This window comes from Sinocyclocheilus anshuiensis, unplaced genomic scaffold, assembly GCF_001515605.1.
Source record: "Sinocyclocheilus anshuiensis isolate Anshui unplaced genomic scaffold, SAMN03320099.WGS_v1.1 scaffold1102, whole genome shotgun sequence".
Taxonomy (NCBI): domain Eukaryota; kingdom Metazoa; phylum Chordata; class Actinopteri; order Cypriniformes; family Cyprinidae; genus Sinocyclocheilus; species Sinocyclocheilus anshuiensis.
In genome coordinates, this window is record NW_015539924.1 from 1,188,730 (window position 1) to 1,213,177 (window position 24,448).

The 24,448-nt window shown below is 36.7% G+C and overlaps 1 protein-coding gene across 2 annotated transcripts in view; it reads right to left on the minus strand.

The window, feature by feature from the left end:
• The window catches only part of dnajc24 (DnaJ (Hsp40) homolog, subfamily C, member 24), a 17,580-nt gene extending 9,400 nt beyond the window's left edge, over positions 1–8,180 (minus strand). Inside the window, exons 1-4 of one of the 2 annotated variants that reach the window (XM_016483737.1) lie at positions 8,067–8,180; positions 7,864–7,962; positions 7,452–7,563; positions 2,756–2,894 (exon numbers count right to left, since the gene is read on the minus strand). In XM_016483737.1, coding sequence (XP_016339223.1) covers positions 2,756–2,894; positions 7,452–7,559 — 247 coding nt within the window. In that variant the 5' untranslated portion in view covers positions 7,560–7,563; positions 7,864–7,962; positions 8,067–8,180. Of the gene's footprint in view, positions 1–2,755; positions 2,895–7,451; positions 7,564–7,863; positions 7,963–8,054 lie in introns of both variants that reach the window. The other variant, XM_016483738.1, reaches the window with a different exon arrangement.
• Positions 8,181–24,448: the final 16,268 nt, after the last annotated feature.

Below are 24,448 nucleotides of genomic sequence, written 5' to 3' on the forward strand. Positions count from 1 at the left end.
AGGCTATTTATTTTCAAACTTTTTTTACATTTTAATCTGGACTACAACATGCCCTAGATATTGTTTGAAAGTGTTTTGATTCTTTATTGTTCGGTCACACTTTACATTAGGGCTTCATTAGTTAACATAAACTGCCAATGAAAAATTCTTCTGAACATTCATTAATCTTAGGTAATTACAATATTTAATAACAGGATGTTAAAATCGAGAGTTGCAGCTGTGTTATTTAATGAGATAACATGAACTAAGACTTGTATTTTTTAAACAAAGATTAATAACTTCTGTAGCAAATGTAGCTATTGCTCATTGTGAATGTTAATGCATTAACTAAGCTTAACTAATGAGGTCTTATTGTAAAGTGATACCTATTGGTCTTTATAGTTCTTTTGCACTTTAATCTGTGTAAAACTTTTAACTTTACACATTTTTCTGTATTGCTTTATTGCATTTAAATGTTCAGTTATTTTTGTTATAAGAAAAAAGTTATTAAACCTGTTATACTGTATTATGACAGCACTTTTTTTTTTAAACTTAATTTCAATATCGTGATAATACCATATACCGTAATAAAAGCATTAGCAATTAATCGCAACATGACAATTTGATACCGGCATATCCCTAAATATCTAATTCGGATATAAAATTAAGCAAAAATTTTATTTAAAATGTTAAGTAGGAAGTAGGAAGACTTCAGTTATGCAACCCAACAACTCAATTAATTACCTCACACTATTCAGAGTACCCCAGAATAAACTCCAGTAACAAATGCATGACTATCCCTTGATGCATTTCTGCTCAGTCATTAAATCAGAGATGCATAAACTGATTAGAGGCATAAAGACTTCTCCTATGACAGTAAACACAAGTAAAATGCTATCTTCTTCTCATATCTCATGAATAAGACTCATGAATATTAATGACTGAATACATTTCTGATAAGAAGGGTGCATGAATATTTATAAATACTATATATTTTGTAACTGCGAAAGATTAAGCCAATCAGACGTGGCCTTTTAAATAGAGGCCAAAGTGTTTGACAGCAAACTATGTCTGGTCAATACTGACGTCTAGTGAATGACTGCAGGGCAAGCTACTTAAGTTAGATGGGGATTAGTATATCCTTTGAGCTGGCCAGAATCAATTCCAAATGTAATTAAAGCAGAGCATATAGAGTTGAGTAGAGAGCCAAGATTATTTTTAATATCCCCTTAGACTAAAATATCAACAATAGGGTTTATGTTAAATGATTGCGCAGACTCTTTTCTTCTAAGGATGCACCGATATTATGTATCAAAAATTACTGTCATGTTATAAGTGAAGACCAATTAATAGTCACTGTTAAAATTCTATACTATAATGCCTGATAAAATAAAAAATAAAATCAGCAGAAAAATTAAATACAATAGTGCATTTAGGCATCATAACATTATACTGTAATATTCATTTTGGCATTTTCATTTTTTTTTTGGTGTTTTGCCTTTATTATGATATGACTGGAGAGCAGATAGAAAGCGAAGTGGGAAAGAGAGAGGGGGTGGGACCAGGAAACGTCGGATTCGGATCGAACTCGGGACGCCCGTAACGCAACGCCATTATATGTCAGTGCACTTGCACACTAGGCTATCGGCGCCAACCATTTTGACCTTTTCTAATGAATATATTAAATAGTGATATAAAATTTTTTTTTTAATTGTAAAAAAATCTGTTATTCTGTTTTAACTTTAAATGAGCATTAAAAGGCAAACCTTTATTTAACACTTGCATATGAAGTCAAAACAAAGCATGTCTGATGTGGGAAATAAAGTCACTGCATCTAATTGAAGAGGTCAACTCCATCACTCCTGCATGTGCAGCCCAGACGAGGCCTGGCTTTTCTGTGGATGCTCTCTAAATGTCAATTCTGTGGCTGTGGCGATCTATGTTAGCAAGTAGCTGCGCAAAGTGTTCCCTCCCAAAGGCGATGCCACAGCTCCCCAGTTAATGGCGCACAGGACCCTGGATGTACACTTATTGAAGGTCCTAATGGAGGGCTAGGGGGACCTTTTTCCTTAGGCGAGAGAGGAGAGAAGCAGACTATCACTTCATGTAAGAATTGGCCATGTGTGACAGACCTGACCTACATTCTCTCTCGCTATCTTTCTTTATTTCCCTCCTCCTCTACTACCCACAATTCTCGCTATCCTCTTCTGTAAGGAAGCATCTGTCCAGACCAAAGACAATAGCTCTGTTTTCATTCCTTCCTTTGGTATTTTAAATATTTTAGACAATTTTAGTTGTCTGTCCCAAAGGGCTAGTGACAAATCTTGTTTATGCTCTTAATACAGTTTTATCAACATTGACGAACAGAAATGAATGATACATTTTTACATTATTATCTAGAGTAAATGCTTTGCTGTGCATTCGCAAAATTCAGTAAAGTGAAGCCTGTTATATCTAAACATAATTCTTCAAAAATTGTCTAGTACTCTTTCAAAAGTGGATGAAATCAAAATTGCTAAAGTATTCTGGGAGGTTGCTATGAGATTAATTAGCAATTCTATTTGCCCATTTTTTAAATTTTTTTTATTGTTGCCCATTTTATTATTCAACAGTCAAAAAAAACCGCAAGCGTGGTCGCTTAGCAAAAGCATTTACTGAGCCTTTATGAAATTCAATAAAACAGCCCATCTAAACAACTAATTCCTCCAAATCTCTTCAGTCTAGTATGGTTTCAATACTTGAGAGCCCATGAGAGGACAGACAGGTGGGAACATACCCCGCAGCTGAAGGTTGTACTCCTTCCTGCTCTCCTCATTACTCAAGATCTTCCAAGCTTGGTCAACGTCAATGAATCTCTGCAGGTGCTGCTCCGCTTCACCTTCTGATACGTCCGGCCTCTGCTTGTCCGGGTGAAACTACCAATCAAAATTGAGCAACGAAATTGATGACAATCATGCTTTACTGAAACTATTACACATGGACATTTATGTTTAATTAAATCACAACTGAAACTGACAATATGACTGGAGATACAAAAGATAGACTAGAAGAATGTAAACAAAACGACAGTTGACGGAAGTTTATGGGCAATTTGCTGATGGACTAGCCTTGCAATTTTTGGACAATTTACCAGTGAAGGCAGAGCATGGATACTAATACGGACAATGGTGCAAAAAAAAGGCAAAATATATATCAGTTAGGACAGATGTGTCTTCTCAATGATGAGGCTAGACAGAGTGGATAGTTAGAAGGGCAAAGGGTGCCTCCTTCCTCCAGCCAAAAACACTAATGCGATCTCCACTTCACATCCTAAAATATGACAGTTCATACCGTAACATCACAGCTTACTTTTTTTTTTTTTTACCCAGAAGTCTAATGCAGCCCCCAAAAGTGAGCTTTAGGGGTTATTTTGACAGTCCCTTCCAGCCTGGATGGATTCTTACAGTATAGAATTATTCTTCTCCTTGAGGACTCTACAGAGCGCAGGCTGTGGCTATCGATTAGTGGGGGTTGAGGGTCAGCCGAGCCGCGGGGCTCTTCATTCGCCCACTGGAGAAGAGCAAAGTTGAGAGGGGCAAACGGAAATCAACTTAGATCCTTTCGAGCAGGCATTCAACCAAACTCTGATTATGCTCTGGCACAGGCGAGCAGAGCATTGCATGTGTGTGTGTTTGTGTTTTTGTATGGTCGCTATAGTTCAGAAACTGCACCGCCGCCAAAGTCGGGTAATGATGCATGGGGTGACACTGGCCTACAATAACCAACAATCCGGGGCAAGCCAATTACTGTCCACAGTGATTATATTTTTAATTTTAAGTAACAGGAAGACTGAATTCAACTAATCATTTCAAGCAATTACCTTTAAAACGAATTAAAATTTAAGGGCGCTTGTTCTCTGTTGTTTCCCGTTCATCCCCCCCTTCTCTGTTTGTGTTTTTGTTGTTGTTTTCACTTTGTTAATGGGCGGTCAGAATGCAACGAGAAAAGCAAATGCAGCAACAAGCCAAAAATTAACCTCCTGATTGAGAGAATCATTAACCGTTTCTTGGCGTTATCACAGTGCGGGTGAAAGAGGGCAAGCGCTCAGCCGCCTCGAATATGAAAAAGAGGGGCTGATGAGCTTTAACTGAAAGAACCTTAAATATATTGACGTAAATCATTCATTGGTGCCATCCAAAAGATGGAAGGCTTTTGGGAGCGAGTTCACTCCAGTATTAGCGCTTTCACATGCCGCTATTACGGAGGATTTCAAGTTGGTAAAATGCAAGAAAGCATCCTTTTTCACTCAAATCTTAGTTTAATTAAAAGTACCAGAGTAAAAAAGACATTAAGATTAGGAACTGCACAGGATACCAGCTAAGAGGATTAAATCGATCTGTGTTTAGGACGCTTCAGATCAGAGGATCAGAGAATGACCAAAGCTAAATAGCTAAAGTGAAAACCTGAGCTGTAAGTGAAACTTTAAATCAGCATGTGCAAAAATTTCAAATGAAACCAAACCCTTATGTATCCTTAGATATCAGAAATACTGTTTTTATTTCTGTGGTAAATCTGAAACACCACCCATCCTAAAGTCCACTTCTATTCTCAGCCAGACCAGAAACAGAAAAACAGCTCTGTTCCTGAACCCTGAGAATGGTCGCACAAGCTTGGCAGCACAATTTCTCAGTTACCTCCAGCAGGACGCCAGATTCTGCCAGAGAATTAGACTCTCTCCCCAGTGGCGGAATTGGAGATAGGGTTTTGCTTTCCTCTACTCTTTGTAGGTGAGCTTGAGGAGTCAGGACCACAGGTGTGAAGTGCAGCTTAGCCCTGGCAAACACATACCGCTGCTTCACAAACATCTCCCTGGGTAGTCTTTTGTCAAATAGACTATCCCTGTTTCAGGTCTGTCGTAACTGAGCGTTTGATTTAGTGTCTGATGGAAAGATGAAGGAATGCTGGGCTGAATGTAAAAATGCCATATTTTTTTATAAAGAAAAATGTATGCATATTTTTAAATTGCTCAAAGACAAACTTAAAAATTGTGCAAAATGACCTATTTAATTTAGTAAAAATGTTCCTGGTTGTATTAGGCATGGTTTATTAACGTTTCCTTTTAGAAGAACATAATTTAATAAATTTTTAAGACAAATTGATTACAATAAATTGATTACATACACTACTGTTCATAAGTTTGGGGTCAGTAAGATGTTTTAATGGTTTTATTTAAATAATTATCTTATGCTTACCAAGGCTGTATTTATTTGATCAAAACAGTAATACTGTAATATTATTACAGCTTAAAATAACTGTTTTCTATTTTAATACATTTTAAATGCCATTTACTCCTGTGATGAGGACAATGAATTTTCAGCATCATTACTCCAGACTTCAGTGTCACATAATCCTTCAGAAATAATTCTAATATGCTGATTTGCTGCTCAGTTGTGTTGATTAATATTATTTTTCTAGATTCTATGATGAATAAATATCAAAATACAGCAGTACAGCAAAAAAAAAAAAAAAAAACGTTTATAATATCAGAAATGCCTTTACTGTCACTTTTAATCAAATTAATGCATCCATGCTGAAAAAAGTATACATTCTTAAAAAAAAAAATCTTAATGACTCCAAACTTTTGAAAAGCTGTAATGTTAAAATATATTAAATGTTTCATGCTATACATAATTCTGTCAGAAACTGGGCACATCTTTTTAAAATAAAATTAAAAAAAGATTATTGGGGATTATTTTTACAAGAAAAAAGTATTTCAGTCAAAATGTCATGTTTAATTCAACGAGTTACTTTCTAATGAAAATCATTTCTACACCCAATTTTTAGTTTATATCAATGAAATTTCTGAAAACATTAGCTAGATTTGAACATTAATGCTTACTATGCCGTTTTCCAAAGTCTTCTCAGGACGCATTCTGACGTTACAAACACTAATCACACATTTCCTATGGTGTCACTCTACAACTTCCAGTCTGCGTGGCTCAGGTACTTGTCATAAATACATAACACAACGAGAGGCTGGTGCTCAGTTAGAGCGGCCCGTCCTCCTGCCCCTCTGGAGTTACACGCTTTAATTGCTGTCTCTTTGCACGCATTGTAAAATATTCATTTACTGGGGCTAATGGAGCTTGGAGAGCAGGAACACAATATAAAGGGCTGGGCAATTTGGAGCACTCGCCAGCTCTAACAATACATCATCATCTCTCAGAGGCTGCGAAGGGAGTACTGCCACATCCTCCGCTGGGCTCTAGTATGCTGCCTGCAGCCGCTCTCTGCTTCAGTGGAGAGGGAGCAGAGGAGACGGGGCACAAAGGCTACTACCATCACACTACTGCCACCTACTGTCAGGCTGATCTGACAGTAGACTGAATGAACGCAGGACACTGACCGACTGCAATCCGTATTACAGCAGTATGGATTGGTTTAAGCCTGAGGTTACACTGGTAATGCAAATGGTGTGGTTGATTCTGGATCCGTAAACTGACTCCTGTTCAACTGTCTAGCTATAATATGAAGAAACAGATATAATTTCTATCATGCAACACTGATTCATTTGACTTGGATCAGAAGTTTTAAAACCATCATCAATTTCATTACCAATCACTTTCCTGCTGTATATTGCGTAAGGCGCTGGTCTGGACTCTTCAAACTGCTTCTACAAATTGCACGGCACACATCCTGATTGATCGACTGGTGTTATGTGATTGCTGTAATTAAAATGGGTTTGGGATTAAACAAATCAGCTTAAGTATAACTCCAGCAATGTGTATTAATGAAAAATACTGATGCCATTGATTAATTGTGCATATGTTTTCAAAGCTCGTATTTAGCAAGAACAATTTGCCCTTGGAGGAAACTTTAATGGGAGAATCATGCATAATCTTTATCTAGGTATGAATTTTATCACTATGAACTTGGTAGACATGCACTGAATAACATATTAGACAGCATTTATGGCAGTGGTTCACAGTCTTTTTGACTCCAAAGCCTACCATTTTTCGAGACGATTTTCAAACCTATGAGCATCAATATATTAAAACAAAAATACTAACAACAGCAATTCATTTTGTGATTTCAGAAGTTTCGAAAAACTGGTCTGCATGACTGTAATATATAGGACCAAATCTCCACATTATGGTCAGGAGTGAGTTGAAAGTAACCCACGAGGGAATTTTTTTTTATTATGTTTTTGAAATAAGTCTCTCATGCTCACCAAGGCTGCATTTACTAAATTTAAAATTGAGTAAAGCAGTGATATTGTGAAATATTATTATAATTTAACATAACTGTTTCTATTTTAATACATATTAAAATGAAATGTATTCCTGTGATGGCCAAAGCTGAATTTTCAGCACCATTACTCCAGTCTTCAGTCACATGATCCTTTAGAAATCATTGTAATATGTTGACTTGCTGCTCAATTATTAATACTGGTTCTTATTATTAATGTCTAAAACAGTTTGCTGAACACTTACCATAAGTATGAGCTTCTGATACTTCTGTTTCAGCTCTTTAATGTCATCTGTTGGACAGGCACCCAGTATTGAGTACCAGTCTTTCTGTGGGCCACTGGAATCTACCATAATCCTAAAGAATACAAACAAAAAATGCACAGGAAAGCATGAATTATGTATTTAAAACAAGAGGTACGTGCAGGACGATTTGCTAACTATTTATTTACAACACCCCCCCAACTCTTTAAAGCAATGATTAGTTAATAGTCAATAGGTTTAAAACATTTTGAACTGTCTTTAGTTGTCAGTTAGTGGACAAGATGTACTGTACGCCACATATAACTACCGTAACAGCATACAATGCGATAAAAAGTGTAATGCACATATATACTGCAGAATGATATCGTATAAGTAAACTGTCGTGCTTACTAACCTAATATAAAGAGTTTTCCCCCGTTTCTATGCAGCTGTCATGAGCGTTGGCCTTTCCAGTCCATGCCGCGTGTGAGCGTTTGCCCCGCTCTTTAACGCCCTGACAGAAACACGTATGTTTTACCAATAAGACATATTTTGTAATTAGATATATATGTAAACTACACAAATTGGGCAACAAATCATTTGTACTTATGTTTGTACCTCAACAATGAAATGTCTATGTTCTGATATCCCACTGCTCTCGAGATGACGGAACTCCTCGAATTAAACGTTTCTACACGGAAGCTTTAGAGCGAAACACGCTGCTGTATCTGTGGGAAGAGACATGCTCAAAGCAAAGAGGCTTTTTGTTTGCAGTTTGTTAATCTCTGTATGTATTTAAAGCAGACGTTTTTTTCATTTTAGTTTACAATTTAATGAATAATAATAAAAAAGGATTCCAAAATGGTTCCTAATCGCATGTTATTGGAATTATAGGTATAATAAAATAGATTTATTGATTGATATGTGGGATTTCAAGGTGTGGAAACATGATAGGACATGCATAGAGATTGAAATTCAGAAGAACAAATACGCAGTGTATTATTACAATTACTTAAATCCTAATACTTTTATTTATCAGCAGAAATCCTGATAGAAAGCATGTTTTTTGAAACAAGTATTGTTTAAATACAGAACTGAGCTAAACAAGAAAATGCAACAATCATGACAAAGGGATGTCACAAAATAGTGAAATTTTACATTGGCAAAATTAGTCAAAACACTTCCTTCTGGCAGCATATGTGTGATTGTGACAAGGGTTGCAAGAAAAGTTGGTGGATGTTTGTTAATTGTGCTGGGAGTGATCTAAAATAGCCTGGGTGTCACAGTCTACAGAGGGCAGAAAAAGAAAGAAAAAGAAAAAAAAATCACATGGTGCGCACCTCAGCCACTGTCTCCAGCTGCTAATTAACAAAGTCTTTAATGAGCGCTGTGATAGAAGCCACATGTAACAGACAAACCAGATTGTCTGTCGATGCATGTTTACTCAATTTGGGCTTATTATGCAGCAATTAATAATTCCATGATGAAATGTACTGATTTATTTTTGTTTGACATTTCAGATGTATAAAACACAATAACAACTTTGTTTTCTTGTTTTACTGATGCGTGTAATTCGTTTGTGTAATTCCACTTTCGCCTCTAGAAAATCAAGTCTAAGGGAAGGAAAAGTTGTGGTTTTAGAGAATCTGAAAAGTTACAGCTTCATTACAGAACACTTATCATGAACTTATGCTAATAATGTGATTCCCTTTCTAAAAATATAAAGGCAGCTTTTATATACAGCATTCAAAATATGCAGCGTGTCTCTTAGAAAACCCTTTAACGGAATTATAAAGACACTTTATATGTCATACATTGTCTGTTGTAGAGTCTTTAATACTATTCGACTGCTGTTGTTATTTACAGACTCTGTAGGTGTTAACAAGAAAAGCTTTTGACTGGCGTACATCTAACGGCACTCAAATACCACTTTAATTACTGGAACTGAAAAGTAAACAAAACAAACAGAACAAACTTTACCATGCCATTGTGCAACACTTCTAACATATCATTATTTGTGCTAATTACTGATTTAAAAGTTGGGAGGAATTAAACAAAGTAATTAGCAAATAGCATTCTGATTAGTTCGAGCCTTGTTCTTGTGTATGCGTGTGATGCATAAATCCTTAATAAGGAAAAAATAAGGAAGTGCTTTATGAACTCTGTTGAAAATCTATGCTAACAGATACACTCTTAAAAATAAAGGTTCCAAAAGGGGCTTTTCTAGCAATGGCATATAAAAGAACCATTTTGGGTGCACCAAAGAACCTTTCATTGAACAGCTCCTAAAATAAATTTTCTTATTGTGAAGAACAAATGAATAATCTGTAATAACTTTGGTCCATTGTAAAGAACCTTTTGTGCAATGAAAAAGTTCTCTGGATGTTAAAGCTTCTTCATGTAACCATAGATGGGGTTTTACAGCGATGCCATAGAAGAACTTTGGCTCCCCAAAGAAAGAGCCATTTATTTCTTAGTGTGAAGAACAGTAAGAAAACAGAATAATCTAAAGAAACTTTTGTGGGATGGAAAGATTCTATGGATGTTAAAAGGGGTCATGAACTGAGAAACCAAAATTCCCTTGATCTTTTGACATATAAGAGGTCATTGTAACATCCTGTAAGTTTCAGATCTCAAAACTTTGTCGTTACTGTAAAAACAGCTTATATTAAAGGCAGTCTGCCAAAACGACAGCTTTTGGAATGTTCTACTCTGTGATGTAATAGTGTGGTTAAGCACCGCCTCTACAGAAGAAGATCAGTGCTTGCTTCTACAGCACTGCCTGTTTTGCTCCACCCACCAATTCGCTCATGTAATGTTTACAAGCGAGGCAAACTCGCAGGTCTACGCTGAAACCAAACGATAAAGATGGCTCTGAAGACAACAAGATGCTGTACAGTGCCACGTTGTGGAAAAACAGTGTTTGCATTGCCTTCCTTCTGATCCCAACATTAAGTGGATGAACTTTATTTTTAATGAAGATCCAGACTGCGTCAGTAAGAACTCGGTCCTTTGTTCACTTAATTTTACAGTGGATTCGTTTACAAACAAGGCACAATTCGATGCAGGATTTTCAGAAAGATTGAAACTAAAAGACGATGCTGTGCCAACTATATTGAATCCGACAATAATGTCACAACACAAGTATGAGTAACTGTATTGTATTGAATTATTTATGCATTTTTGACCTAAACCACAGCAGCGTCCATCTATGAGGAATGTACGCTATCAAACATACTCAACTACTTTATTAGCCAATCATAGCAGTGGGCATTTACTTACGAGTCTACAATCCGTATTCAAACAGCGTTCTGATGAGGGGGGTTAAAAACAGGACAGAAAATAGCTTATTACTTCTAAATTATGTTTTTTGATGATAAAAAAAACAAAACTTGATAACGTTATAAGTGGGCCCCAGAGAACAGTACAAAATAAAAACAAAGGCAGTTCATGGCCCCTTTAAAGATTCTTCATGGAACCATCGATGCAAATAAGAAATCTTTAGTTTTAAGGAGGAGGTTTGCTTCTTGAATGGACATGGTGAAGACATCTAGAAGTCTGTGGTTGAAACTGTTGGTGCAAGCTCAGTTGCAAATGGTTCATATTTTGTGAAGAAAAATGAAATTTCATGAAAGACAAATAATTTTATCCAGTTGATATAACGGATGTGGAAGCCAGAGATTATGAGTGATCAGTTTGTTCACTGACCCAGAGTTTAATTTCACCCTGAAATTTGGCTGTAGGAAACTGGCTGTTCCTGCTGTGTCCATAACTCCAGAGATTCATTTTTAAAACTGTGGGCCAAAGAAGCTGTAGGTTACCTCCAAATGCTGTTAAATGTTCAAAATAAAGAACATTTAGGCTATTATGAAAAGGTGACAAAGCATTTTGGGTTCCTTAAAGAACATTCTTAAAAGAACCATTGTTTCCTTAGTGTAAAAAACTTTTTAACAATCTAAAGAACATTTTTCCACTATAAATAACCTTTTGTGCAATAAAAAGAAAGTTGTATTTGTTGCAAGACTTGTTGTATTGCATTCCTTCTGTCCATTTTGGCCATGCATGATTGGGACTAAACAGGAAGTAGTCATCAGGTGTGGTTCAATGTAACCCTCACCCCCGCCCTGCACACTCCAACATATTCATAACATATTCATCTTCACCAGAGAGTGCGTGGGTAGCTGGAGTCTCGCATTGCCAAGGCCCTAATTAAATCAGATGAAGGTCAATCTTTTGTTTGTAATAGCAGGTTGAAAATGGAGCTAACACTATTGATCCAGTTGAAGTCAAGCACTGCAATGTATTGAAGCTTCTATCACTCCCATAGTGTCATTTTTATCAAAATGTTGACCAGTTTGATGTTCAAACCAGGCTTATTATCATTAATGAATCCCAAAATAGTAGGGAAAAAAAGAGCTCTGGCTCTTTGCTGGACCATAAAAAAAATTAAAAAATTAAAAAATAATTTTCGTTACTTAAAATAAATTGAACATTAACTGAAATAAAACTTAGAAAACTTATTTTATATAATAACTTATTTTATTTCAGCTAGTTGCCAATTTAACAGTTTTCTATTTTGTTTTAAGTTGAAGTACTAAAATAACTAAAACTAAAATAACTGTTAAACTAAAAATGACACAAAATACACACACACACACACACACACACACACACACACACACACACATTAAAGCTTTAACCAAAATTTAAATGAAAACAGAACACATAAAAATAAAATATAATTCACAATATTTACAAAAATCCATAATGTTATATCATTGATACTAAAACAACACTGGTTCAAATCAATGTATGATTGCTGGTATATAAAATATTTCATAGATTTATAATTATATAAAATATTTACATACAGTCTACATCCTCAACTGCATACTGTATCTCATAAAACTATGATTATCAGCAGTATTTACAATTATTTACAATTCAAGATAACCATACAGGGATTTTATTTTTAATGATTTTTATTTAACCTTTTTTATTAAACCTTTTTATTAAACCTTATATAAACATTTTTTGTATTATATTACAGTCACATTAAAACTTGTAAACCTTTGGACACGTCATTTGCTTTTGTTACTTTTTTAATGACTTTTTCAAATTAATATTTAAACATTTTATATTTTTACTCTGGTACCAATTTTAAAATAAGATATTTATAATATTTTATTATATATTTTTATTGTATTTATAACTATAATAATCTACTGTAATTAAAAGGTGAGATATACCTAAACCATTTCAATATTTATGTGTGATAATGATTGTATACAGATATATATAATGGCACATTGTTAGTTAACAAATAAACAAGAGATATGTGAAAAGTGTTTTCAGGAAGTTTCTGCATCTCAATATTCCTTGCAGACATCTTTGATACGATACATCCACTAACACCTCTATAATGGCACCATTTTTCTGCTGCAAACAGTTTACAGGCCATAAAACCACTTATTTACTTCAACCGTGACACACAAACCACATCAAATCAGCAGTTCAAGACTGAGGTTCCACGCCTGGCCATTAGTATAAAAACATTATCCTGGTGCTTGTTTGCAAAGCACTCCAGTGGCGATGAGGGAAGTGTTTGAGTTCCTTGTGTGTGTATGTGTGCTTGTACTCATCATTTCCATAGGTGAGGCTCTACGCTGCCCCCTGACGGGTGCATTGAAACACCCTTTCTTCTCCATGAGTACCAACCACTTGTAATTCAAGTAGAGCGGGCAGCTTTGTCCCTCGGTTCACCGATTGTTCCCGGTCGACACGGATGCCCCCTAAATCAGTCTGAACGGAGCGCCCCCACCAAACAGACGTGAGAAAGAAAAAAGGAGGAAGAAGATCCAGGAGAAGAAAGGAAAATACAGTCTCTATTTCTTGGCCGTGACATCCTGGTTGGAGAGAAGAATTCAAGGCCTTGAATGGCTGCCAAGCTTTAGGGTTGCTGTCTCCGTCTATATGGGGGGCCCTTCGGTTCATTCTGGCTGTTAAATCAAACACGGTTTACTTTCAGGGAGGGAAGTGGTCCCGGATAATGAATGTTGTTGTGGATGCGTGTCGCACCTGAGATGACACAGAGGTACCGCGGTGGAACGCAGCGCTGAAAGGAGTTCAAGTGAATGATGACGGATTAAAGAGTTATATCTCAGCACGACATGCACTGTACTCGCAAGGCCTCGCCGGTTAATGCAAATCTACCACAATGGCTTCCCCCGCGAAAGGGGCTTTGACCGACAGTAGTTTGGCAGGGAGCCACAAGCGAGGCAGCACCCCTGCCAACCATCATTATCCAAGAGGTGAAATCCCCACCAGTGGGCCGCCCAACCGACCCAATGCTCTGTTGGCAGGGAGCCCCAAGCGAGGCAGCACCCCTGCCAACCGTCATTATCCATGAGGTGAATTCCCCACCAGTGGGCCGCCCAACCGACCCAATGCTCTGAGCTCTCCTGGAGGAGGTAAGCTTAGCCCAGAAGCACTCAGCGCTCGTATTTGTTTTTCAATGGGAATGCCGACCACATGGGGAATGCAGTCAAAGAGCTTTAGAAAGTAAAGACATTTGGGAGTATTCGTACTGTTTAGAAACTCTACCAAAGAAAGGGTGTTTTCTATTCAATTAAGAGCAAGTGGAAACCACATAATCCTTTTCCTCTCCATCTCGTTTTCACTTCATTGAGTTTGAATCGCGCAAGTGGACACAATTTTGGTAGATTTTTTTATATTTTGAAGAATACAACAAATGAAATGTCTGGGAGGAGCCTTTTCATTATTACCATAAACATTCAAAACAGAAAATACATGTATCTGTGGTGTTAAACTGAACTTGGTACACATTTCAATCTACATGATAATAAAAAATAACATCCACATACATGGTGTTGTCATGTTATATAAATATAAATATACAATAAATATTATGTAAATATTAAATAATTATTATAAACATTATTGTTATATAACATTTAATTATTTTAAATATAAAATATTATTATTAGTAATTGTAATGTAATAAATATAAAACTAAATCATCCTAAATTAAAAAAAACTTTGTCTTTCTCTTTATCTATTCCTTCCCTTTCTACTTATTTGTACTTATTTGAACAAATGCTTGAAACTTGGTATTACGAGCACTTCCTGTGTCTGTTTGCCTCTTTAAGAAGAATCGCTTTATGCATTCCCCAATTGTAAGTCGCTTTGGACAAAAGCGTCTGCAAAATAAGTAAATGTAAATGTAAATGTAAATGTATATTGAGTTGTTCCTCTCCAAATGGGTTGTGCATAAGATCATGTGCTATTTATCCTGGCCCAGGAGAGGCCCAAAAACGGTGCCATCTTACAGCCATGTTTATTTATGAGTCCTTTGCTGGGTGCCAAGTTTTCTGGGCCGGAACTTCTGTGCTGCAGCTGTGTTTCCTTGGCTGGCTTTCATGGCGACACGCACGGCTGTTCTCTGAGCGCCCCAACACAGAGCGTGGTTGGCACGGCCCAGCGTAACTTTGCGCTCTGGCTCTTTGCTGGATCAGCAAGCTTTACCTAGTGAAATCTGCTGCTAGCGCTATGGGCTTTGACTGATAATCAATCTTGCGTGCCTGCTCGACAGTTGTCACTGGGACAGAAAGGCGGAGCAGGTGGCAGATGGGGCCTGTCTGCTGAGAGAGGAGACGCTAGGTGAGCCCAGGCCTGGCCCAGTGCAGAGAGGTGAACCCACCGCACAGATTTAGCTTGCTGCTCCATAGAGGTTCAGAGAGGAAAACTGGGAACGTGTAGGTGTTGATAACCAGGGCTTAGAACTACACTAACACAAAAACCAACAGAGTCCTTGTGTGAATGATCTATTTAGATTTTGGCCTGGATTTTAGTTGTTTCTTGTTTGTAGGGAGACCAGTGCTACATGTCATATGGGGCTGTTCTCAGTAAGGTTTTGAGTTAAAAGTCCAATTATTATGTTGGTTTCAAACACCTAATTCAACTTTTTTAAATTACAGTGATTTTTACCATTACTATAATCTTACCATTATAGCTGTGAACACAATAAAACCGCATTGGCATACATTAGAGAGAGGATCGATTATATAATAAAGATTGATATTATCTGAAAGTTTGAAGTGTGTTATCAAGAAAAAGGTAATCAGGTTTTAGAATGAGTTTTAAATGTTATAAATGTATAATATTATATACAAAGTATTTTTTGGCCAAAACATTTTGATATTTTTGTATTTTACCTTTCACACATTGCTGCTTTTGAAGTGTTTGGAGTTTAATAATAACGGTGCCATCTTACAGCCATGTTTATTTATGAGTCCTTTGCCAAGTTTTCTGGGCCTGAACTTCTGTGCTGCAGCTGTGTTTCCTTGGCTGGCTTTCATGGCGACACGCACGGCTGTTCTCTGAGCGCCCCAACACAGAGCGTGGTTGGCACGGCCCAGCGTAACTTTGCGCTCTGGCTCTTTGCTGGATCAGCAAGCTTTACCTAGCGAAATCTGCTGCTAGCGCTATGGGCTTTGACTGATAATCAATCTTGCGTGCCTGCTCGACAGTTGTCACTGGGACAGAGAGGCGGAGCAGGTGGCAGATGGGGCCTGTCTGCTGAGAGAGGAGACGCTAGGTGAGCCCAGGCCTGGCCCAGTGCAGAGAGGTGAACCCACCGCACAGATTTAGCTTGCTGCTCCATAGAGGTTCAGAGAGGAAAACTGGGAACGTGTAGGTGTTGATAACCAGGGCTTAGAACTACACTAACACAAAAACCAACAGAGTCCTTGTGTGAATGATCTATTTAGATTTTGGCCTGGATTTTAGTTGTTTCTTGTTTGTAGGGAGACCAGTGCTACATGTCATATGGGGCTGTTCTCAGTAAGGTTTTGAGTTAAAAGTCCAATTATTATGTTGGTTTCAAACACCTAATTCAACTTTTTTAAATTACAGTGATTTTTACCATTACTATAATCTTACCATTATAGCTGTGAACACAATAAAACCGCATTGGCATACATTAGAGAGAGGATCGATTATATAATAAAGATTGATATTATCTGAAAGTTTGAAGTGTGTTATCAAGAAAAAGGTAATCAGGTTTTAGAATGAGTTTTAAATGTTATAAATGTATAATATTATATACAAAGTATTTTTTGGCCAAAACATTTTGATATTTTTGTATTTTACCTTTCACACATTGCTGCTTTTGAAGTGTTTGGAGTTTAATAATTGTTTTACTGTTTAAATTTAGCTAAAAAAAAATCTGTGTGTTTGTGATAAATTCATTGTTAAGTTTGTTTTTTACTTCAAACCATTACTTCCAGCTAAAATATGAATCCTCTATCAGTAATGCTTTCTCCAGTGAAAAAGTCATCTCGTCTGAATCAGAAGAGAAATATGCACAGATCAAGCACAGTTTACAAGCAAAAACAGTCCAAACCATTTCTAAACAAATATGTTGGTGTATTTTAACTTTTTAACTGGAGGAAGCATTATGATTAATTACTGACTCATATTATGACCAGTAATGACAGTTAAAGGGGTCATATGATGCGATTTCAATTTTTCCTTTCTCTTTGGAGTGTTACAAGCTCTTGGTGCATAAAGAAGATCTGTAAAGTTGCAAAGACTAACGTCTCAAATCCAAAGAGATATTCTTTATAAAAGTTAAGAGTCAACTACGCCTACCTAAAACGGCTCGTTCTAACACGCCCCCACATGTCTACGTCACGATGTGGGAAGATTTGCATAACGCCGCCCAAATGTTCACGCAAAGAAAGAAGACGTAACTATTATTCTCGCTGTAGTATTGCTATTGCTGTTGCCGCTGCCGCCATGTCGTGAAGGCGCTGTGTGTTTCGTTGTAAAAGAGGATGATATCCGCTTCGTCATGCCTAGAGCTGATCCATGCTGGTCGCTGAGGAAATACATCAACTTCACGCTGTGGATCGCCGGATCTAGCTGGCCAATCAGAGCACACCTTGCTTTTCAGACAGATGAGCTGTGTAAAAATCGATGCGTTTCAGAAAGGCGGGGCATAGAGGATAAATAATAATGTACAGTATGTGGAAAATAATGTGTTTTTTGAACCTTAAACCGCATAAACACATTTCATTACACCAAATACACAAAATAATGTTATTTTTAACAACATCATATGACCCCTTTAAAATGCATTAATGATGGACGCATCTTTTCACTTCACAAAATGTTAATTAATGGACTGCAGTCTTGTGGATTATTTGTGGATTATTGTAATGTTTTTATCAGCTATTTGGTCTCATTCTGACGGCACCCATGCAGTGCAGAGTGGTGATGGATCAAGTGATGTGATGCTGAATTTCTCCAAACCTGTTCCGTTGAACATTTTCATTATTAGGTTAACTAATCATTTATTTAAATACCACTGTGACAACCTACCCCACAACATGCCACAATACGTTTATAATGATTTAACATCTACATTTTCTCAAAGCATGTTTAACTAGTCTTAACTGCCTTTTTATTACTTTCCGTACTATATGCATTTATTAAGGATTTATGTTGTGACTACACATATATTTTTCTGCCATTGTACTGTAAAATACTTTGTCCTCTGTCCTAATAATTTTTCGTTTAAAAAAAAAAACTCCTGATTTCTTGCTGGTTCGCCTGCATTCTGTTCAGCTCGCTAATAAAAATACACTTCCATACTTTCTCATGAACCGTGGAATCAAGGTGTGGGAATAAAGAACGTTCGAGCCAGCCACAGGTGCGAGGTGTGAGAAAAGGCCGAGCTGTCAGCCCGCGTTTTCCACTGTTTGCTCACGGAGCTGATGTGCTGTGACGGGCTGTGATTGACACTGGGAGGTGTGACTGGCGCGAGTCTGTTTGCTGGGCAGAAGAGGACGGGTTTACATCCGTCTAATTGCTGACTCCTTTCAACGGAGCGCGGGAAACTGAGGCGGAGACAGGTAGCGCGCTAACACTACTCCTTGCGTCAAGCACGGGCTCGCGTGTAATTGCGCTGTCATTTTCTGTACTTCAGGACGAGTCGGGTTTGCTGTTAAATGAAGCACGGGGAACCGGGAATGTTCCCACCCGCACAATTCGACATCCATGTTTGGTGAGAGAAGGGCGAAGCACTCCAGCGAGGCGTGATTAAAAACACACATCCACGCACTGACCTTTTTTCTTAAAAACAGAAGGTGCTGATGAAATAGACGATTTTAGTAGTAATTAAACAAAGATGTAAGAAAAACAAAAGCGGCGTAGCCTACTGAACACTTGACATTTTGAATAGGCAAATAACTAAAATGCCTCGATTCTTATTTTTATTAAAAGTGTACCAAGTGTTTGTTTTCTCATTACAGATATTTAATTTGGATCCAGGATCCAGATATGACCAAGGTCATTGAACCAGTAAACCAATGGGTCTTATCCGCTCGTTAAGTGGTGACGTAAGAAGTGCTGTTTCCGGGTCCAAGCCTCAACTGGGGCAAGTTCAAGCTCAAACCGGTGTGCACCGTTTTGCTACGGTTTCCGGTTTGAACGACATGTTTCCTGGAAACGGTGTGCAACGGGGTTTGAGATACGTTTTCTCTTGTTTGGTGGGTGTGTCAAACATGTCAACCCAATCAGCAGCAACATGTATATAAACCACATGGTATTAAAGAGACAGCTAGCACGATGTAATTAACATCAAAATAAATTCACAAGAGCAAGTATATTGTTTGCACATGTTTATTTACATTAAAGGCAAAATAACTAAAATAATAAGAGCACAAGTATAGCTCTGGAACTTCTTTAAGTCTGTCTAAATATCATTTAGTAATTGCAATGTCTTCTATTGTGTGCTAAATACTGATTAATGTTACATAAAAATACTATACATATTTATATATTTTGCTATTGTATTGTGGAGTGACATTTTCAAAACCCTTTCTATATTCCTCTGATCTTATATAATGGTAAATACTACAATAACATAGCACAACAACAGTGATCAGCAATAATGATAAGCCTAATACTCACAATAAAAATAATATAGATCATAACACCGTCTCGGAGGCAAGAAGTGGATTATCCTTCACCTGAAATGTTTGTCTTTTCATCCTGAAATGCGAGGCAAATGTTGGATCACAATAATTAGGAACCACAGTTTCCACAAATCCCTTCACTCGATTGGGATGTGCTCTTTTATTCTGGATGGCAAGGGCAATGACTGTATTGAGCGTATTTTGCAGTATTAAACACGTATTTATATTGATTTCATCAGGCTCCGAAAATTCTTCAAAAAGAACACAAAGAATGGCCTTCTCAGCTGCCATAGTTGCAACTCTTGCGTCATTAGAACAGGGTGTTCAACGCACCACCGTTTCCGTTTAAAAAACGTTTTGCACCGTTTTTGTCGGGGCTGAACGCAGCCCTGGCTTCACTTGAGAATACTACCTCAGCAGCCGTTTATGAGCACTGTTTATTCATATTAAACATTTAAGCTAATCGTTTTCAAACTTACGGTGTACACTACAGTCTCCATGCTCACAGCGTCCCAAACACAAATCATTTTTATATTTATTTATTTATATTAATATTTTCATTGTCTGGCTATCTGGGATTTCGGTATGGAGTTAAAGGTTAGGATTATAATTTTTTTGGTAGTATTATATCACATTGTGAGTGTATATTAGCACCTTTTGTTGTTTTCTCGTGGTATCTGATAGAGCGTTTGGACACGGAAGCGGTGACGCGTGACGTCAGACTTAACAAGCGGATACCTACATGTACTTAGCATATTTGGAACGGGTCCACTCACGAGGGGCGCCATGTTGACATCACGTGACCAGCCAAATACTACTAGTTATCTCTGTAACCCCTCATGTTCCCCACCCCACCGGTCACCGCTAGTGGATTATTTCATTGGCAGAAAAAGTTAATGATGATGGCAGACTGCGATTACCACATTTCTACATTGGTGAGTACCTGAAAGATTTTGACTTTGTTGCAACATCAACAGAAAATTACTAAGGGTAGTTGACATAAAACATTGTCTATGATAACACTGAAAAAAATTAGTGTAGAAAAAAAATTTACTCAAAAATTGATAGTAAATTTCACAAATAATTACAATGAAGCAGCAGTATGGAATTAAATGTGAAATTTTAAAGTAGAAAAACTAAAACAGTATTTTTTGTTTTATTTACAGCTTAGAAAAAAAAATTCAGTATATGCATGAGTGGTAAGTAAATGAGTGGTAAGATCTGAGTATAAGGCTTGTTTTGCATGGGACAGGTTGGGCAAAAGCTGTTTATGAATTTGCAGTAGTGTGTGTGTGGGTTTCTCGTCTCAGTGGAGCCTTGTCTCTGAGCTCTGACAGGCTGACTGGCACAGCTAATGGACTGATCATAATGCCTGTCTGAGGGCACTGTCTGTCACATGACACCAATGCCAAGTCATTAGATACAGCCTTGAGGCCATCAATAACAAATAATGCATTTTAAATTCTTGTTGAAGCATATGCACTGTAGATGGAGACAAATAAAAAATATATGGGGCTTGTCTCTTAATTTCCAAGGTGTGTTTAATGCTATTTTAACACTCTAGTGTCCACATTTGATAAACTTGATTGCAAAATGGTTTGCTTTGGACTTTAGGCTTATGTTCAAACACGCATATATTGAATTCAAAACAATATATCAAACAATATACTGAATTCTAAAGTCACATTTTGTAATGTCTATTCAGTGCTTTTTGCAGCTACAATAATGTAAAGTCTTGCAATTGTAAAAGTATAGTATGTGATTAATTTGATTAATCTATATTTTCTGTAATTAATTTGATTAAAACAAAGTTTAAAAAATACCGGCAAACCTTTTTAAAGGTATTTACAATGATATTTGATATTTAATTGTGTATTCTCATTGTTTCTTTTTTACAATTAGATTACTTTTGTTATCGGGCATAAAAAGAAAATAATTGTCAAATTATCAAAATCCACCGGAATGATAATAACTTTTTAAAAAATGTGTACACTAGTCATTCAGATGTGGTTAGAGGAAACACAATGTGTTATTAAAAGGCAGTCCATAGAGAGATGCATCAGGAATAATTACACATACACAGCTTAACTCCCTGCTGCGTTGTTGATCATCTGCTCATGTGATGTTAAAAGTTGGTAAGATGTGTTCATGCGAAATGTCTTGAACAAACTAGCACAGGAAAGGTCAGTAGGGCAGATGCCAGGAGCCCCATAAGAAGACCAATATTGAATCAGAAGGAAATAATCAGTTGATAAGTGGCAGATCCATGCTAAGGTGAATTTTAATTATGGCTAAATTGTGAAATTATTCCCACATGCTCTCAGCATCTGTTCCCTTCAGGAGCGCTGATTTATGGTTTCTATCAGCCCAAGCAACCTGCTCCCCACTGCCTGTGATACACATATGCATGCTAGGAGTGAGATGACCATTCAGTGCAGGCAGTGGGCCAATCTCCTTAAAGGGGTCATATGATGCGATTTAAATTTTTCCTTTCTCTTTGGATTGTTACAAGCTCTTGGTGCATAAAGAAGATCTGTAAAGTTGCAAAGACTAAAGTCTCAAATCCAAAGAGATATTCTTTTGCATTACACCAAATACACAAACTAATGTTCTTTTTAGCAACGTAATATGACCCCTTTAAGGCTTGTCTGTTAAGCATTACTTGTATTACCCAAATATAAGTGTTGCAGAGAGGTTGCCTGTTGATTGGAAAGGCAATATACTGTACTGTTCATGTAACTATGACCCATTGGCTTATGAGCTGACCCTCATATATGGAAATACTGTAAATCTAGCAATTATTTCCAAAAGAAATCCTCAGTACTATCATATGTTCATTACTGTATTGCTGGCGGAGAATAAATAAAAATAAAATAAGTAATAAAAATGTGCAGAACAATTTTTGCTCATTTTGTGAGCCTGGGTGTTTGACTTTTCACACCATTTTCCCAATATTCGCTAGTCAATTTTCAGGTCCTTTCTGCCGCAATCCCTCAGAGAGCTTCTCCAAACACCTTTTGTGAAGAATCCCCAGCAGCATGCTTTAAAATTGTGCAGAAAATCCCCCTCCAACGCTGTTTCGTTGAACCCGGCTATGTGGCATGCTACATTCCTTCTGCAAGACTAGACTGTTTTTATTCTTGCATGATGGTTTGATGGAATGTGATGCACATGGTTAGCTATTTCGCTGCTCTCGTGATATGTAATTCCCTCTTACAACCTTATATGAATTTCAAAAGATCATTGAAGGGTTTTCTATACCCTAATGCACAGGCAGAATTTGCTGTTACGAGGAGTGAAGAGCTTGTCAGAAAACAGGGATACAACAGCTGATGCTATAGCCTGTCACTTGCATTTCCATTGGGCTTTGAGAGTTGAAACACATAGCAGAGCCGTTGCTACTTAATTACAATAGAGACTCAACATTTCAGCCTGTTTGTTAATTCCTACACATTAATTCCCAATCACCACTGTGTAAATGAAGCAGATTCTGCTGTATAAAACAAAATCGGGTGTTGATAATCAGGTAGGGCTGGACGATATGGACAAAATTTATATCACAATATATTTCTTAATTTCGGTTGATGCAATACAATTCCAATATCGATATAAACACTATTAAAAAAAGCCTCATAAAAACTGCCAACTTATGAAAAATGAATGTGCCAAGTCTATGAAACCTCCTAAACTATATAATATTTTATTATACAGATAAATTAATGTTCACTTTTTATTTGTATTTATCCTTCATACAAACAAGAAATGTGAAATCACTGTCAAATAAACATCTCAGACTCACCTTATTAATATTAATATCTTTAACTTCAAACTATAGGCCAGGGATCCTCAAATCTGGCTCACGAGATCCACTTTCCTGCAGAGTTTCGCTCTAACCCTAATCAAACACACCTGAGCATGTTAATCAATGTCTTCAGGATCATTAGAAAATCACAGGTAGGTGAGTTTGGTCAGGGTTGGAGCTGTTTTTTTTTTTTTAAGAATTCTCTTCTGCTCTCCAAGCCTGCAATTATTTGGTCCAAAGTACAGCAAAACAGTAACATTTTGAAATATTTTTACTATTTAAAATAACTGTTTTCTATTTGAAAATATTTTAAAATGTCATTTATTCCTGTGATTTCAAAGCTGAATGTTTAGCATCATTACTTCAGTCACAGTATCCTTCAGAAATCATTCTAATATTCTGATTTGCTGCTCAAAAAACATTTATTATTATGTTGAAAACAGCTGAGAAGATTTTTTCAGGTTTCTTTGAATAGAAAGTTCAGAAGAACAGCATTTATCTGAAATAGAAATCTTCTGTAACATTATCACTTTTGATGAATTTAAAGCATCCTTGCTAAATAAAAGTATTAATTTCTATAATTTCGTTCCCAAAAAAATTATATATATATACTGAACTCTTTTGAAGCTTTTGAATGGAATAGTGTATAATGTTACAAAAGCTTTTTATTTCAGATAAATGCCGATTTTTGGATCTTTCTATTCATCAAAGAATCATAAAAAATGTACTCAACTGTTTTAAATATTGATAATCAGCAAATCATCATATTAGAAGGATTTCTTAAGGATCATGTGACACTGAAGACTGGAACAATGATGCTGACAATTTAGCTTTGATCACAGGAATAAATTACATTTTAAAATATATTCAAATAGAAAGTAAAAAAAATATATTTTAAATAGTACAAATATTTCAAAATTTTACTGTTTTTGCTGTACTTTGGATCAAATAAATACAGGCTTGGTGAGCAGAAGAGAATTCTTAAAAAAAAAAAAACATTAAAAATCTTACTGTTCAAAAAGAGTATGAAAAGTTGCTGCAGAAAACAAAAAAAATTGAGCAACAACAAAAACGTGGCTAGAGACGGGCTTATTGAAAATGCAAACTGATTCTCTGCCAGCAGGAGGCGCTTTTAGAGTGGTAGAAACAGTGGCTTCCCCAGTAACGGCTGTAATCAAAGCAGCTCCGCTCATGAA